Source organism: Crocodylus siamensis, chromosome 1 (genome assembly GCF_052110815.1).
Source record: "Crocodylus siamensis isolate JL-2025a chromosome 1, ASM5211081v1, whole genome shotgun sequence".
In the NCBI taxonomy this organism is placed as follows: Eukaryota; Metazoa; Chordata; order Crocodylia; family Crocodylidae; genus Crocodylus; species Crocodylus siamensis.
The window spans coordinates 133,261,418-133,276,687 of record NC_143395.1 but is presented as its reverse complement, the minus strand read 5'-3'; the positions used below and the strand labels follow the sequence as shown (position 1 = coordinate 133,276,687).

Genomic DNA, 15,270 nt, shown 5'->3' with positions numbered 1-15,270 from the left:
GAAATTACTCCTATCACTCCAGTGTTAGCTTCCTTCATTCCTTATCTCATAATGTTCAAGCTCCTGTTCCATCTTTGCAAGGACCAGTGTAATTCCATCCCTGTCTCCATCTCCACGCTTATTTTTCTCCCAATCTGCTGCTCCCTCCTACTCTTTGCTTAGTTTTTTTCTTTTTTAACCTTACTTGCTTGTTCACCTTTACATTTTCGTGCTTTCAGTCTTGTGTGTGTGGTTTGTTTGTTTTTTTTGAGGGAGGGAGGTAGGTTGGTTGTTTCTTGCTACTCCTTAGCATGTCTACAGGTTCATTAATGCACCATAGTTATTGCATACTAAGTTTTTAGTACTTGGATAACCAAGTACTAATTAATGTGAAATAACTTGCAGTAGTGCTGATGCATGGGTTTTTAGTGGCACTAACTGCGCAGTAGCCTAATATTACTGTGCAGTAATGTGTTAGCATGGTTTTTGGCTGGCATGTTACTGCACAGTGTTACTAAACGACTACACAGTTAACATCTCGTATAGACATGCCACTTGTGTAGTTGTGTTTGGAGCAGTCTCCCTACCCTCTCTCTTTCTCAAGAGTAAGGACTGTGGAAGGTGACCGTATGCTAAGGGAAGTTGAACATTGCTATAGTTTCTTGTTTTGTTTTTGTGTTGTGGGAATGCAATAGAATCTGAACACTCTTAGTCCTGTTACACAACAGATGTAGTGGAAAGGATACCAAAGCAAAGCAGTAGCAATATCTTTGTGTTCTAGTAAAGAACAGAGTCTGCCAGTAACTTAAAATCTTCACACACTCCTCCAGTTACTGAAATGCTTTATCTGTATGGAGCAAAGATTCTCCAGATGATGTTGCTAAAAGAAAACATACCTTTCCCTATTACAGCACACTGCAGGAGTCAAATAGCCTTTGCCCTTAAGTTTTTATGAATGTTCCACTCTGGTTTGTCTCAGCTCAGTTGGCCGAAGCTGTGACGGGGCTGAGCATGCGCCCAGCCTGGCTTCTTGCTTTACTCCCCTTGAGTGTTTCAAGGGCCTGGATGAGATGGAGGCCAGACTTTTTTGCTTTTTGTTTAAGGACCTCATGGTATACTGCAGTGGGGAGGTTTCTTTTATATCAACTCTGTTACAATAGCCCATGAGCAACTTGCAGTCTTTCATGAATTTGTCCACACAGCATTCCTGCGAGGAAGGAATGCATGGTTATTCTCAGGATATAACTGAGAACTTTGCCACAGAGAAGCTAGATGGCTTTCCCCAGTGTCACATGGGGTGATTGGCAGAACAGGTAGTTGAAACCAGTTCTCCCAAGACTAAGGTCAGGAGTGGTCCAGCTGTGGCTTCCAAAAAAGAGAAATAACTACATTTAGAAACATCTCTATTTCTTTTAATCTCTGTTTTTTGTTTTTGGTTTCCTTTTGTTTTTTGCTCAGTTAGACTAAGAAGCCACGTAATATGGCTTGGGGCACATTCATATCAAGAGTTTTGTCCACAGCTAGAAGGATTAGAAAATGTTGACTACCCCTCTTGACCATTCTCCTTTCATTTCTTCAGCCCCTGGGTGGGGAGGACAAGGTAGCTTTGGAAACATTTTTGGTCATAACATGGTAAGGTTGTGGTACAGAAGCAGCTGATAGCCACTGTACTGTCCAAGATTTAGCTCCAGAAATCAAGCAGCAGCAGCACTGCTTCACCCCCACCCTCCACTACCACCATCCCCACCCAGCTGCTGAAATGGAAAGGAGGATTCAAACATGGGCATGCAAGCCTCTGATCTGGGGGATTGTTTACTGGGTGGCCTCCAGGTTTCCCTGGTCACAGTACTAATGCTGCTTCCATGTTTATCCATGCCAGCTCTTTGCCACTAGCAGGGACATGCACTGTGCTGTGCACTGACTTGTTTCAGTGGCTTAAAGCAGGGCTGTCCAACTGGCAGGCTCCATGCAGCCCTTGAGAGGTTAATTTGTGGGTCTGGGGCTCCCACCTGGCTGCTGCTCACTCCCCACCCCCATTGCTTTGTTTGGAGCCGCAGATTAGGTCTTCAGGCTCTCTGTCCTCCTCTAGCTTTCACTTCTCACCCCCATCCCAGGGGTAGCCTGCAGCTGGGGAGCTGAGAGTGGGGGCTGGTGTATCCTGCAGTGCAATATGGTGGGAGGGTGCCTGCACAATCTGGGGCAGAGGGACCATGGCCTCTACTGATGTGGACCACATGGCATGTGGTCTCTGGCCACTTAGAAGTTGGACAGCCCTGATTTAAAGAATAGAGAGTTGAGGGGAGAGTATTTAATAGAAGAACAGTGACAGAAATAGTAAGCAGATGTTCTTCTGTTGCCAATTCCAGCTTGTGCTGCAGATACAGCATTCCGTACCTCTTCCTCCCTGGATAAAGCTTTCACTGCTGTGAAAATTAATCAGGCCATCAAGGAAACTAATCTACCTGCTTGCTCTTTGCAGAGGGAAATGAGGGGCCCTGGATCTCTTTGCACTGCTGCTCACCGACTTGTTCTTCGTGGATATTTTTCAATACTAACTGCATTTTGGGGGAAGTCTCTCCCAGCAGAGGTGGTACAGTCACCATCCTTGGAGGTGTTCAAGAGGAGGCTGTACAAGCACCTCCATTGAGCTTCTTTGAGCCCAATAACTTCCTGCCCATGGCAGGGGACTGGACTGGACTTGATAGTCTTACAGGTCCCTTCTGGTACTTTTTGTTTCTATGATTCTAATTCTCTTGAGTCCTGCAAAGACCTGGAGAAGCTTGTAGATTGGCAGCCTGAAAAGCTTGTGAACAGAAGGTGCACCACAGTACTTAGAGGGGTGGGACAAGCAATTTGGATAGTGGAAAAACTTGCGAAAAATCCCTTGTTATACAGCAAAGGAATGTGCTTTGTTTGGCAGTATCATTCTTCCTTACTTAGACTGCAGTCTTATGAGTTTGAGTTTTAAGAAGCGACTCTGGACCTGCTAGAAAGGAATGTGAAAGCTTTTATACACATTTATCATTTCTTAGAAGTCTCATACCACCTGCAAGTGGATTTCAGTCGGTGTGCATCCATTACTTCTATAACAGTCTGATGACAAAACACTGGCAAATAGCCTAACAGGAGGAGGATGTCTAAGGCTTTATACAGAAGCATGAAGAACATCACACCATGGGGTTTACATGTCCACTTGACCCACATCAGGATGTGGAAATACCTGAACATATATTCAAGTTGGATAGAAGAGGTATATATGGTTGGTTGATTGATTTTTAAAGTAAAAAAGCTTTACTTTTTTTTTTTCTTTATTAAGTTTACTGTCCATGGTGAGGCAAGAATGCAGATTCAAATGCATGATACAGCATAAATGCAAACCACTCATTTTCTGATTGCTTTGTTTTAGTTTTTCATGTATATGGCCTCCCTTCTGAAAGAGTTCATAAGGAATGCAGCTCCCTGCAAGACTCTTGGTCTTATTGGTGTCCTCATCTGCTGAAAGAGAAACTAGGGGTTTGGACAATTTAGTAAGATGGGTTGCTCCTCTCTTTTGTATGCGCTATATTTTCTTAGCTATTTTCCCCTCTTACTCATTTGATTTCACGCGAAGTGAACTTACATAAGTTAAAATAATCTTTACCCACTTGAAAATAAAGTACAGCAGTTATTGGAATGCAAATACATTGATCCTCTGGTTCCATCATGGATTGCTGACTATGCTGTGCCTAGTAACCTTCCACGAGCTGTGGTAAATGAAACCTTTCTGGTGATGCTAGGTGTCAAGCCTTCTCTTTGCTCAAGTAGGAGTCCCATGACCATGCCATTCATGGACTTCCATAGGTGTCTTGCACCCTAGCTCTTTCAGCAGGGTTAGTCCTTTTTGATTCCCTGCAGGAGTTTTCTCCTTGGAGAGCTTTATAAAATTCAAAATGTATGCAGTGACTCACTTCAGTCTTTCCACAAATTAAGTTTAATTGTCAGCAAGCACACAGTAGCCAGATATCTGGGTTAAAATAACAAAGGAGGCCTGTAGGCATGAATCTTACATAACCTTGCTTAACTAAGCAGCCATGAAACCCCCGGCCCCTAACAGCCGGAGCTGGGGGAGAGAGCCTGCAGCTCTCGCATATTGATCCTTACCAGCATTTCTTTGGGAGTCCTCTCTTTCCAGTTTGTTAGGGCTGCTTCCCTTGCAGCTTCAGATCCCTTTTTTCAGCTTTTCTGTCTCAAAAATTTGCCTACCCATATCGCAACCAGGCAATAACCATTCAGCCAGGCCAAAGACAGGCTTTACAATCAGCATGATAGGAAAGTATTGGGTAGCTGAGTCAGTTCAGTCTCTTCCTGGTATGCCAGGCAGCAAGTTCCATGTAGGTGCATAGCTCCTTGTTACAAAAAAGTAGTTGGGTAAAGTGAGTTGAACATAATATGAAAATGCAGAAATCTTCTACTTTTTCTCTATCTTTCTCCTTCTGAAAAGAGACCAACCACCAGTGTCAATCCTCAAATGGCCTGGGGAAATTCCTGTTCCCCTTTTTGAAGCAGTGTCTTCTGCTGTATTTGCTCTCCCCTTAACAGGAATTACTTCCTCGCCATGTTTTTGGAGCAGCTTGACCCTCAACCTTCTCATCTGATGAAGGCAAGTGAGAGGTGAAGGTTTACTGTAGCCAGTAAAATACCACATACAAAAATACAGTAGCAAAGATACAGTAGTACCCACTAGGACTGTGTGAAATTTCACCGAGTATTTCGTTTTGAGCTTGAAATGCCAAAATGAAACAAAAAGCGTCAAAATAACTTTGAAACAAAATGAGGGCACTCGAAACTTTCAGAGCAGCCAGGTGGTAGGAGGCAGGGGAGAGCCAGGCCTGTGCTCCAAGCAGCTCCGCAACCCATGTAGCTCAGCCCAAGCGGGAGCACAGCCCTGGCTCTCCCCACCCCCTGCAGTGCTCAGCTCTGCCAGGCCCATGGAGCACAGCACCAGCTCTATCCACCTCCTGCTGCTCTGTGGGGCTGGCGGAGCCAGTCAGAGCACAGCTCAGTGGTGAGAGGTGGGCAGAGCTGTGGCTGCACTCCACCTCCCACTGCCGGGCTGAGCTCCATGGAGCCTGGTGCAGGCTGTGCCCAGCACTGGTCCCAGACGGCAGCCTCCTGTCATCCAGCTCAGATCCAGGGGCCCACTCCAACGGGAGGAGTCTAGCACAGCCTGGCAGCCCTCCTTGGGGTGCAAGCCCCTGGATCTGTGCCCCAGATGAGAGGCTCAGGCTGCCTCTGCCACCTGGGACTGGTGCTGGGTATGGACTGTGCCCAGCACCGGACAAGATTGCTGCTGCCCCAGACTGAGCCTCTTCTCATCTAGTGCATAGATTTAGGGGTTCATACCCCCGAGAGAGTTGCTGGGCTGTGTACCAGATGAGGGGAAGCTGCCGCTGCTGCCTGTCCCAGGCAGATTTTCTCCAGTGCTGGGTGCAGCCTGTTCCAAGTGACAGGGCAGACTCCTCTCATCCAGGGTGCAGATCCGGGGGCTTGCACCCCTGGGAGGGCTGCCTAACTGTGCCAGACTTCAACCAGGGGTATGAGCCTGCGGATCTGCGTGCTGGATGAGGGGAGGCTGCCCTGTTGTCTGGGACAGGCAGCAGTAGCAATTTTCTCCAGTGCTGGGCTCAGCGTGCACCGGTGACAGGGTAGCCTCCTGTCATCCAGGGCACAGATCCAGGGACCCGCACCCCCAGGAGGAGTCTGGCACAACTCTTCTCGGGGTAGGGGCCCCCAGATATGCACCTGGATGACAGGAGGCTACCGCTGCCAGCAAATTTGAGGTGTACTTTCCAAGAAACCTCTGCACCTATCTCCTTGAAACTTGGCAGGCTTCATGCCCTCAGAAGGGGCTTCCATCCCTGCAATTTGCATCCTAATTAGGCAACAAATGACAACATTTTAGGCATTTTCATGATTCCCCATTATAGCTTATGGGTGAAACGTCGAAACAGTTTTGATGAAACAAAACACTGTCCCTTCAAAACGTCGAAATGGACATCGAAACAAAACAATAGTGTTTCACACAGCCCTAGTACCCACACTGTTGGAAGATGCTCCTTTTTTGTTAATCATATTTTTTTTTTCTTCAAGGCAGCTTTTCTTTTTCCTGTTTGGCTCTACAATAAGGGTTTCTTTCTTATTTAGCATTGTATCTTGATTTTTGAGAGACTGGTTTTGCTGACTGTGCTCTACTGTCAATCCTAGATGAGCCAGGTCAGCTGCTACTTGACTGTTTCCCCCACCTCTTACAGTACGTTCTCTTTCTAGAATGCAGTTGAGCATTTTCATGACCTCAGATGCACGCTCCAATCAGATCTGGCTCAGCATAAACAATGGCACTGATATATGCTAGGGCACTTTCCTCCTTTCCTGTTGGTGAATTGATCTACCAAATGCAAAAAGATGGATGAGGCCTTGTTTTACCTTTTGTGTATTAGGAAGGAATGCAAAAAATCCTACTGAAGGTATTTCCAATTTGGTATCTGAGTCCTAGGTTGCTTGCATCTTGCCTTTCCAGAGGTCTGTGGTGGTAGGGTAGTGTGTCTAGAATTTGTCTAGCATATAGGCATGGGGTATGTTGGATATTGTGAAGACCTTAATAGTTCTGTAATTTTAAAAAGTTGATCCAACAGTTCTTTTAGTATAGGGGTTCCCAACCTCCAGGCCTTGGCCAGGTGCCAGGTCATGAAGGGTTGGCTGCTGGCCTGCAGGAGGGCTGGCTGCCAAACCAGAAGTGACCACAGACTGGCAAACCATGGACTGGAAGTGACTGGCGTACTGCGGACAGGCAGCCAACCCTTTTTTTTATACTGAGCATAAAAAAGGGTTGGCTGCCTGCCCGCAGTATACCAGCCACCGCTGGTCCGCAGCTTGCTGGTGTTTGCTGGTCCTCCACATAAAAACGTTGGGAACCCCTGTTTTAGGGTACTAACATCATGGATGAAAACTACTTAAGGCCCATCGGTTGAATTGCCTTTGGTTCCACCTTGCCTGTGTTCTCTTTACCACATGCTAGCCTGTCTTCCCAGTGATTGTTTTTGAGCAATGTACATCTAAATGAGAGCATTGGTCTTCATCTTTACCAGGTGGAGAATGCTTTTGATGTGTCCAAGCTTACTGGAACACACCTGGAGCAAGTTAAAAAGTGATGCAGCAAAGGGCACTGTGCTTAAAAGCAAGATGTTTGCTATGTGGAAGTCCATCCTTGCAGTAATTTGCATTTATCTGCATCTTAATCTCCTGGATGCCTGCCTTTGTGATTAGTTTTACTCTTGTAATATAATTCAAACAATCAAATGACTTAACAAAGCACTTAGGGTTGTCAGTTAGGGCAGAGTTCTGGCTTTTATCAGCACTGGTCTCTTGCTTTCCTGAGGTCTGAGGAATTTCTTGGTGGCATTGGCGTAAGAGTTGCATATGTAGCCAGAGTCTCTGAAAGGAGACTGCCTTATCACAAAGGTAAAATTGATATTGAGACACTCAGGGATGCCATTTTGAAGGGCTCTTAAAAGCCAGGTTTGAGAAAGGGGGGGGGGAAAAATGTCAGCTGCACTCTGCAACATACCTGGAGACACAGGTGAATTTCTTGGACCTGCACTGCCTTGGTGAAATGCAAGTTCCTTTGACTGTAGCAGTTGCTCCCATGTACATCAAGAGCATGAAATCATATGCCTCTCTGAATGAGTTTAGTTTCTAAGGTGCTTCCCTTCTCTGCCATGTTCCTCAAATAATTTGAGCATAAGAGTTGCTGGCCTGTCATTTTACAGAGTAGCTGTAGTGTCTCCATAAAATCCAACAAACACTATAACTGCAGGACTTGTGTGTGCATGTGAACAGGCCTGCAGGGGCCAGGTCTTCCATTTGCCTTAAATTCATAACTTTTTTTTCAAACCAGCTGATCTAGGGCAACCCCCACAGTCCCTGTCCCTGTCGAATTGCACTGGAGTCCCCCTGAAATGGTAACTGCATTTCCAAGCAGTTCCTTCTGGCTATGTTCTTCAGTAGGCAGGACTATGTCCACACCTCTACAGGTGCTGACTTTTTTGTTTTTGCCAGGGGGGCCTAAGATGATGGACATGTGGAAAGATTTTCCACATTTCAGGTGACAGCCCCCTTTCCAAGGGGGGACCAAGGTGGGGGGACCCATGTTCTTGACGCTTCTGTGCACGTCTGCAAAATGGAGTACTTCTGAACCACAGACAACTTAACCAGCTGACAAAGATCTGTAAGCTTTGTTGCTAATCCATTAAAACAGAAAAAAATACGTGTACTGAGCACAGGGGAGGGAGAGAAAAAGCCTCTTTGTTTTTGCAGATTGAGGATTACACTGCGGGTTGGCATTCCAGTGTATTAATGTGGTTAGAGGAGGAATGTGATGCAGCATTCCTGGGCTGAAGGGAGGACCAAGAGGAGTCCAGGCCAGCTGGAGAAGAGGGGGAGAGGCAGGGAGGGCTGCCCCTAGGTGCTGTGGCCAGTATTTGTTACCTCTTACCATGGTTTATGTACGTGCACAGTGTAGCTCAAGCTCTGACTGGCCAATATTTTGCCCCTGCCACAGGCCCTGGACTAGGCTGTCTCTTTCACCTGTTCAGTCCAGTTGCAGAAATAGTTGAGTGCAGAAGGTGTGAACTGCCCCTCATCTTTGTGCAACTGTTTTGTCTGCTTCTCTTCCTTCATAGGCCTTGGTATCCGGGCATCCCAGAGCATAATGCCCCATCTCTGATTCCTCTGTGAAATGTTTCTGTATACAAATAACATGGGTGACTGCCTACTCATTGGACTGGATTGCCCTTGGGAGACCCCAAGGGTTTTGTGGGGAAGTACTGCATAATTTAAGGATGCATCTGTGAAATTACTTAAGGCATAATTACTTTATGATCCTAAAATATAGGAAAGTAGAGCTGGAAAAGACCTTTTGAGATTACCTAGTCCAGCCCCTGGGATCACCCTTACCTAAACCTCAACCCGGTGTCTGGATGACCTGCCGTTGAAAATATCCAAGGATGCAGATTCCACCGCTTCACTAGAGAGCCTGTTCAATGCTTCATCACCCTGAGAATCAGAAAGTTTGTCCTGATCTTCAACCTAAATTTCCTCTGCTGCAGTTTGAGGCCATTGCTCCTAGTCCCATAGCCTTTTCCTGGTGGCTGTAGGGTCTCTCTATCCTCTTTATAATTGCACTATCTGTCCTCTCTTAGTAAAGTATGGAACAGTTCTAGTTAACATGGATGGTTAGTTTGCAGGGTTTTAATGTCTGTTGAAAAAGAAACACAGATGCAGAAAAGTTTTCTATGAGGATGACCTCCTTTGAAATCAAATAGCTGTGGTGTAATTTAGGGCAATCCATGGCTTTCAAACATGCTCCAGTCCATAATGTGGCCAAAGGATTATCTGTGTATGCTACTGTCCTTTCCATTCACCTTCGTGTTGCATCAAAGAGAATGAGCTAAATTTGATGAATTTGTATTTCCCATTTCCTCTCCCCCCTCTTAAACTCAGCTTTGGACTAGACAAGAAGCCAAAGCTTCTAAGTTTGGGGATGGGAGGGTTAACTCCCATTTCAGGTTTTTTAGTTCTTTCCTTTGGTACTTGTGTCCTCTCTGATTTAACCTTTTTCCTAAATGAGAACAGGGAATAGACTGACTGGTCACATGAACGTGCTTAGCTGGTAGTGCCTGAGAAGCCTGAAATATTTATGAGTTCTCTTTTTGAAGAGACTGGAGAAGAGTTGGACAACATCTTTCTGTGGCTGAATTGTGATTTGATTTTGGTGCATTGGTTGTGGAACAAAATTAGGTTTGAAAAGACCATGGAGCAGTTTGAAGATGCTTGTTGTTCACAGGGTCCTGGAGGTGACATGCTCTGTTTATTCATGATAGTCAGGTTTTCTCCATTTCTTACTCTGCATTGCCTCAAACATATGAGGAAAATTGGGGAAATGGCAGGCTTTTAAGTTTCCAGTTTTGATGACACATTCTGGAGGAGGAGTCTCTCTCTGTTTTCATTTGAGGGCCACAACTGGATAAGAAATACGTGAGGGAGTAGATCCCATTTGTTGTTCCCATCTCGCCCTACCCATGTTATGTTGGTGATGTACTATATACCAGCTTGAGTAAGGTGAGAGATTGATGAGGCTTTCCTTTGTAAAACTGATTTGCTCTACTGGTTTAACAATTAAGATTGGCTCAGTAAGCTGTTACTTGTCCCTGATATGATGGGTTAACTTGAAAAAGCAAGCACTGGATGTGATTGTGGAAGATGCTGGGGCACCTCCATTATGATTCAGCAGCTTGCAAGATTTAGGTCTATATGTGACACTCCATCCATGGGCAAAGCAACATACAATCAGAGAACAAAGACCCTTTTCCTTGTGCCCTCACTGTATTCCCTCATTGGTGCCTGTCCAGTCAAACTCTGAGGTTACTTTTACTATTATTCAGATGCACCGTTGGAAAGCTCTGTTATGCATGCTTTCCCCAAAGCCTCTCTCAGAAGAGAATTTCCATTTCTGCAACAGCCACCATTTTTCCTCTTGTCTTTTTCAGACAATGAATATGTGTTTATGGACCTGGAGCAGAAGCTTAGCAAGTATTTCTCAAAGGACTGGAAAAAGGAGACAAGTAAAGTAAGCCAAAAGGTTTGAATTTTGAAGACTATTACTGTAATGCTGCCCTAACTTAATTAAAAGCAAGTTCTCACACTGAGGTCTATACAGGGGCTCTGTGGAGAGCTGGTTAGTTACCTGGGGCTAGGACTCCCCATTTTCAGATGCTAAACTACATTAAAAGGAGCAAAAATGCCATTAATTACTTTACACTTGTACAAAGTCCATGTTGTAGCTGGCATAGGGATGTTATTCAGTTGTTGTCATCTTCACATGCCTTGCAGCGACATATAGGTTATGTTATAGGTAATTATGATTAGAAATAATTGTGCCACCACAATTATGTTGTTCAGTTGAAGGGAGGAGGTCAGCTAGTTAGTCTCCCCTTTGACCATGATCCACTCCATGAAAAGATTTGGGAATACCTCCTCAACAAAATCAGACCAGCCCTAAAGGACCTTGCACAGCTGCTCAAAATAACCTACTGCCACAGGGCATTTAAACTTAATGTACTGGAGATGCAGGTGCAGTTGTTCTTCAGAAGCATGCGGAAGAGCAATAATAGTAGGAAGGATGCTTATTTCCATTAATAAGAGCCTACATTTCTTAATGTTAGCTTCAATGTCAAGAAAAAAATTGGATGAAATAAGGCTCATCCTTACACAAACGATTCTATCTGTCAAGTCTGGATTTTTTTTTAATGTGCAAATTCCCCTACCCCATGTTCTTTATACATCATAAAAAACCAGAGGAGCAAAAAAAAAATATTTGTGTGTGTATGTATGTATATGTGTGTGTATATATATTTTAATTCAATTAAGGGTCTCCGTTAAGTTTCAGACATTTTTGTACTCATGTATAATGTGCTGTACCTCTTTAAGAATATTTTTTGTTCACTGAATATGCTTGCAATTCCCACTGCCATGGGGGTATGAACACACAAAGGTACTGCATGACTGTGGCTATACAGGGCAGGCCTGGAAGCAGTGGCCGGAAATGGCAGCAGAGGACATTGAGGTCAGAGATTAGGAGGAACTTTCTGACTATGAGGATGGTCAAGCATTGGAACAGGCTTCCTAGAGAAGTTGTGGACACTTTGAAGAGGACGTTAGACAGATAATTGGCTGGGATGACTTAATTGAGATGATCCTGCCTTGGGCAGGGGGCTGGACTAGATAACTTCATAATGCCTATTCCTGCTGTACTTTCCTCTGGGCCTGTGACTTGCACAGGGCCACATAGGAATCTAAGGCAGAAACTGACTCAGTTCCTTGAGCTGCATTCCACTTCCCTGTTGTCTAGATCCTATAGTTTCATAGTAGCTAGAGTCGGAAGGGACCTAGGTAGATCATCTAGTCCGACCCCCTGCCTTGGCAGGAAAGAGCACCGGGATCAGATGACCCCAGCAAGGTGCTCATCTAACTTCCTTTTAAAAATCCCCAGGCTAGGAGCCTGCACCACTTCCCCTGGAAGCCGGTTCCAGGCCCTAGCCGCCCTGACTGTGAAGTAGCGCCTCCTAATATCTAATCTAAACTAATCCTCCTCCTTTCCCTCTAGTGACAACAAAATGGTCTTGTCATACCTTCTGCAAAATGATTACGTGTTGTAACTGAATTTAAAAAAAACCAACAAAACAAATTCCCTCCTGATGGAGATGTTACTGTTGGCACCACAGATGTACACATCATGTTATGTACAAAAAAACAAACTGGTCCTTTCCCTCCAGAGTTGGGTCTGCTCGGGGAGTAATATTCTGTGCATTAATGTTTGCACATCTGAACAGTAAAATAGTTGAAAGGTGTAGATGAGGAGCTGGGAATCAACATGAGGCTAACTGGGCCTTATTTCCCTGTGAGATCCTGGGGGAGATTGCAGTTCAAACAAAAAATCTAAGTGTGGTTCTTTTAAACTAAGCTACAGTAGTCCATAATTTTAATAACCAAAAGGATTGTCATGTCTCCATTGAGATCATGGCTATGTCAAGCTCTGAATAACCAAATGCTAGCTCTGCTTAACCACTTTGCTTGTTTTTTGTTACCCTTGGTCTGAAGAGGGCAGGGCAGGGTGGCACCTTTTGCCAAAAGACAGGTGATCAGCAGCAGACTGTACTTCCACAGCTGTGGGCAGCAAAGGTTCAACATGCTTCAGAACACTGGGGCACATGTGTACTGCATGATGCAGCACAGTGCTTCCCAACATTTTCCTCAGCATGGTCCCATTTAAACATTGGAAAGCTTTTGCAACCCAAAAATGATACAGATGAGAAACTCCTCTGTTCCCTGTGGGTGATACAGCTGAAGTGGAGCCTGTGTGGGGAGGGTGCTCACTGCAGGCTCAAAGCTCCCTGCCATGCTGCTCTCCCTCCTGGGAGAGCCTCTGTGGTCCAGTGGGGGAAGGGGGGTGCTACCGCTGGGAGCCTCATGCTGGCCACGCCACCATGGCAAGATGCCCCCTGTCTGCCAGCAGCACAAGAGGAGCAGGTCAGCAGGGAGGGGAGTCCACATCTGTCCTGCATGCAAATCTGGGGGGCATGTGCCCCCCCTTGCATTCTTCCCTGGAAGTGTGTGCAACGGCAGGGAGCCAGCACCTCCCTCTGCCCCCCATCATCCCCCAGATGAGCCACCTGTGGCTTCATCTTGGTCCCCCAGTCCCAGCTGTGCCCCACTCCCTCACTGTGGTGGGGGGTCCTCAGTCTGTCCTCTCCTCTTTCCCCCTTCTCCCCCATAGACTTATCTGGCGGGAGCTGCTCTCCATGTTGCCTGGCTGTCAGGTATGTGTGTGCGCACACATGCACATAGTGACCCCTGCCTAGTTGCCGTCCTCCCACTCCCCCCAGCCCCAAGCAGCCCCTTGCAGGTTGGGACTCCCAACCTGCAAGGGGAACCCACTTTTTCCCACTTTTTTTTCTGTGTTTTTCATCATAATCCGTCAACATTGTCAAGTGTCCTTGCAACCCCCATTTTTTATCATTGCTATCTCCAAAGTTGGGAACTACTCGTGTAGAGCAGTGGTTCTCAGCCTCATAAGGTAAAAGACACCCCTCATTTGACTCAAGGCACCCTTTGGAAAATGCCAGCTCCTAATTTTCACTCATTGTTTGACCATGGAAAAATTATGGAGCAGTTCTTCTGTAGCAAAGATCTCAGAAAGACCAGAGCAAAATAATCTTTTTGACACTGAATTCCTATGAAAAAAATCTCTGGGTTTATCTTGTGTATCACATGTAGGTGTTTGTACACCTAATAGTACTAATATTTCACAGCAACCCATGGCACCCTTAAATACCTGGCAGCACACTGGCTGAGAATCGCTGGCTTAGAGGTATGCAAGCTATCTCTAAAGAAGCTAGCTTGGGTAGTGGGAGCAGTTGAACCCTGTTAACTTGGCATTCCACCCAAGCTAATTTACCCAAGCTAGCTTCTCATCTGAATAAACCTAGTGCATGCAGAACTCCCTCACTAACATGCCTTTAGTACCCAGGCAAGCTCGTTTAGAGCTTGCTTGGGTATTTCTGCACAACACTTCATTCTGACTTTCATTGGGAATGGGAGTATGGGATGGATAGGTTGCAGGTATAAGAAAGGCTTAGAGGCATAACTAGTTGCTTGTTCTGATTTATTGTAATGCCCTGTTGATTCAGGCTTCAAGGGTGCTTCTGAAGTGGAAAACTTTCTGAAGAAAACTTTTGAACAATAAGGACAAGTGCAAAGTCCTGCACTTGGGACAGAATAATCGTATATGCAAATACAGACTGGGAAATGATTGGCTAGGCTGCAGTACTTCAGAGAAGGACCTTACGAGTTGCAATGGACCGTAAGCTGAATATGAGCCCACAGCATACTGTGTTGTATTAAAAGAGCAGCACATGCAAATCAAGGGAAATTATTCTTCCTCTGTACTTGGCACTGGTGATGCCTTGCCTGGAGTTTTATGTTGACTTTTGGGCCCCACACTTAAAAAAATGTGTGCAGATTGGAAGGAGTCCAGCAGTGAGACAAAAATGAGCAGAATCCTGGGAAGCATGATCTGCAAGGAGAGGCTGAAGGAGCAAAGGTTATATAGTTTGGAGAAGACCAGACTGAGGGGGGATCTGAGAACAGTTTTCAAATAACTGAAGAGGAGAGGATGGAGGTAGACTATTCTGTGTCAGAAGAAATTTAGGTTGGAGATTAGGAAGAACTTTTTAGCTGTAAGGGTACTCAAGCATTGGACCAAACTATCTAGAAAAATTGTGGAAATTTCCACAACACCCACTCCCTGGAAATTTTCACAAGTAGGTTAAATGGACAGTTGGGTAAGATGATTTAGTCAGGGATGATCCTGCCTCAAGCAGAGGCTGAGCTAGATGACCTCAGGAGGTCCCTTCCAGCCCTACTTCACTGTGAGCCTCTGGAAAATAGGGATACGTGGGGAGAAGATTTTAGTGGTGGGGAATATGAAGCAAAATGGAGAGTGCTAAGGAAGGCATAATGAGATTTTTTGACTCCTATAAAATTTGTCTAAAAAGTTTTTTTTTTTTCCTTCTCTCTCTGTCTACAGGGACCAGAGAAGTTCAGCCCTCCTTTTGTTGCTTTCTTCAGAGTACAGTACTATGTAGAAAATGGAAGGGTTATAAGGTAAATTTTAAGTCTGTGGCAACAACTTTATTC

General features: G+C 45.3%; 1 protein-coding gene across 7 annotated transcripts in view; it reads left to right on the top strand.

Annotated features, from left to right (window-relative positions):
* Positions 1-15,270, top strand: part of FRMD1 (FERM domain containing 1) — a 63,990-nt gene that overhangs the window by 28,898 nt on the left and 19,822 nt on the right. For 5 of the 7 annotated variants that reach the window (XM_090043180.1, XM_090043137.1, XM_090043153.1 and 2 more), the window contains 2 exons: positions 10,563-10,654; positions 15,161-15,237. In XM_090043180.1, coding sequence (XP_089899306.1) covers positions 10,563-10,654; positions 15,161-15,237 — 169 coding nt within the window. The remainder of the gene's footprint in view (positions 1-10,562; positions 10,655-15,160; positions 15,238-15,270) is intronic. The other 2 variants (XM_090043189.1, XM_090043171.1) reach the window with 1 other exon arrangement.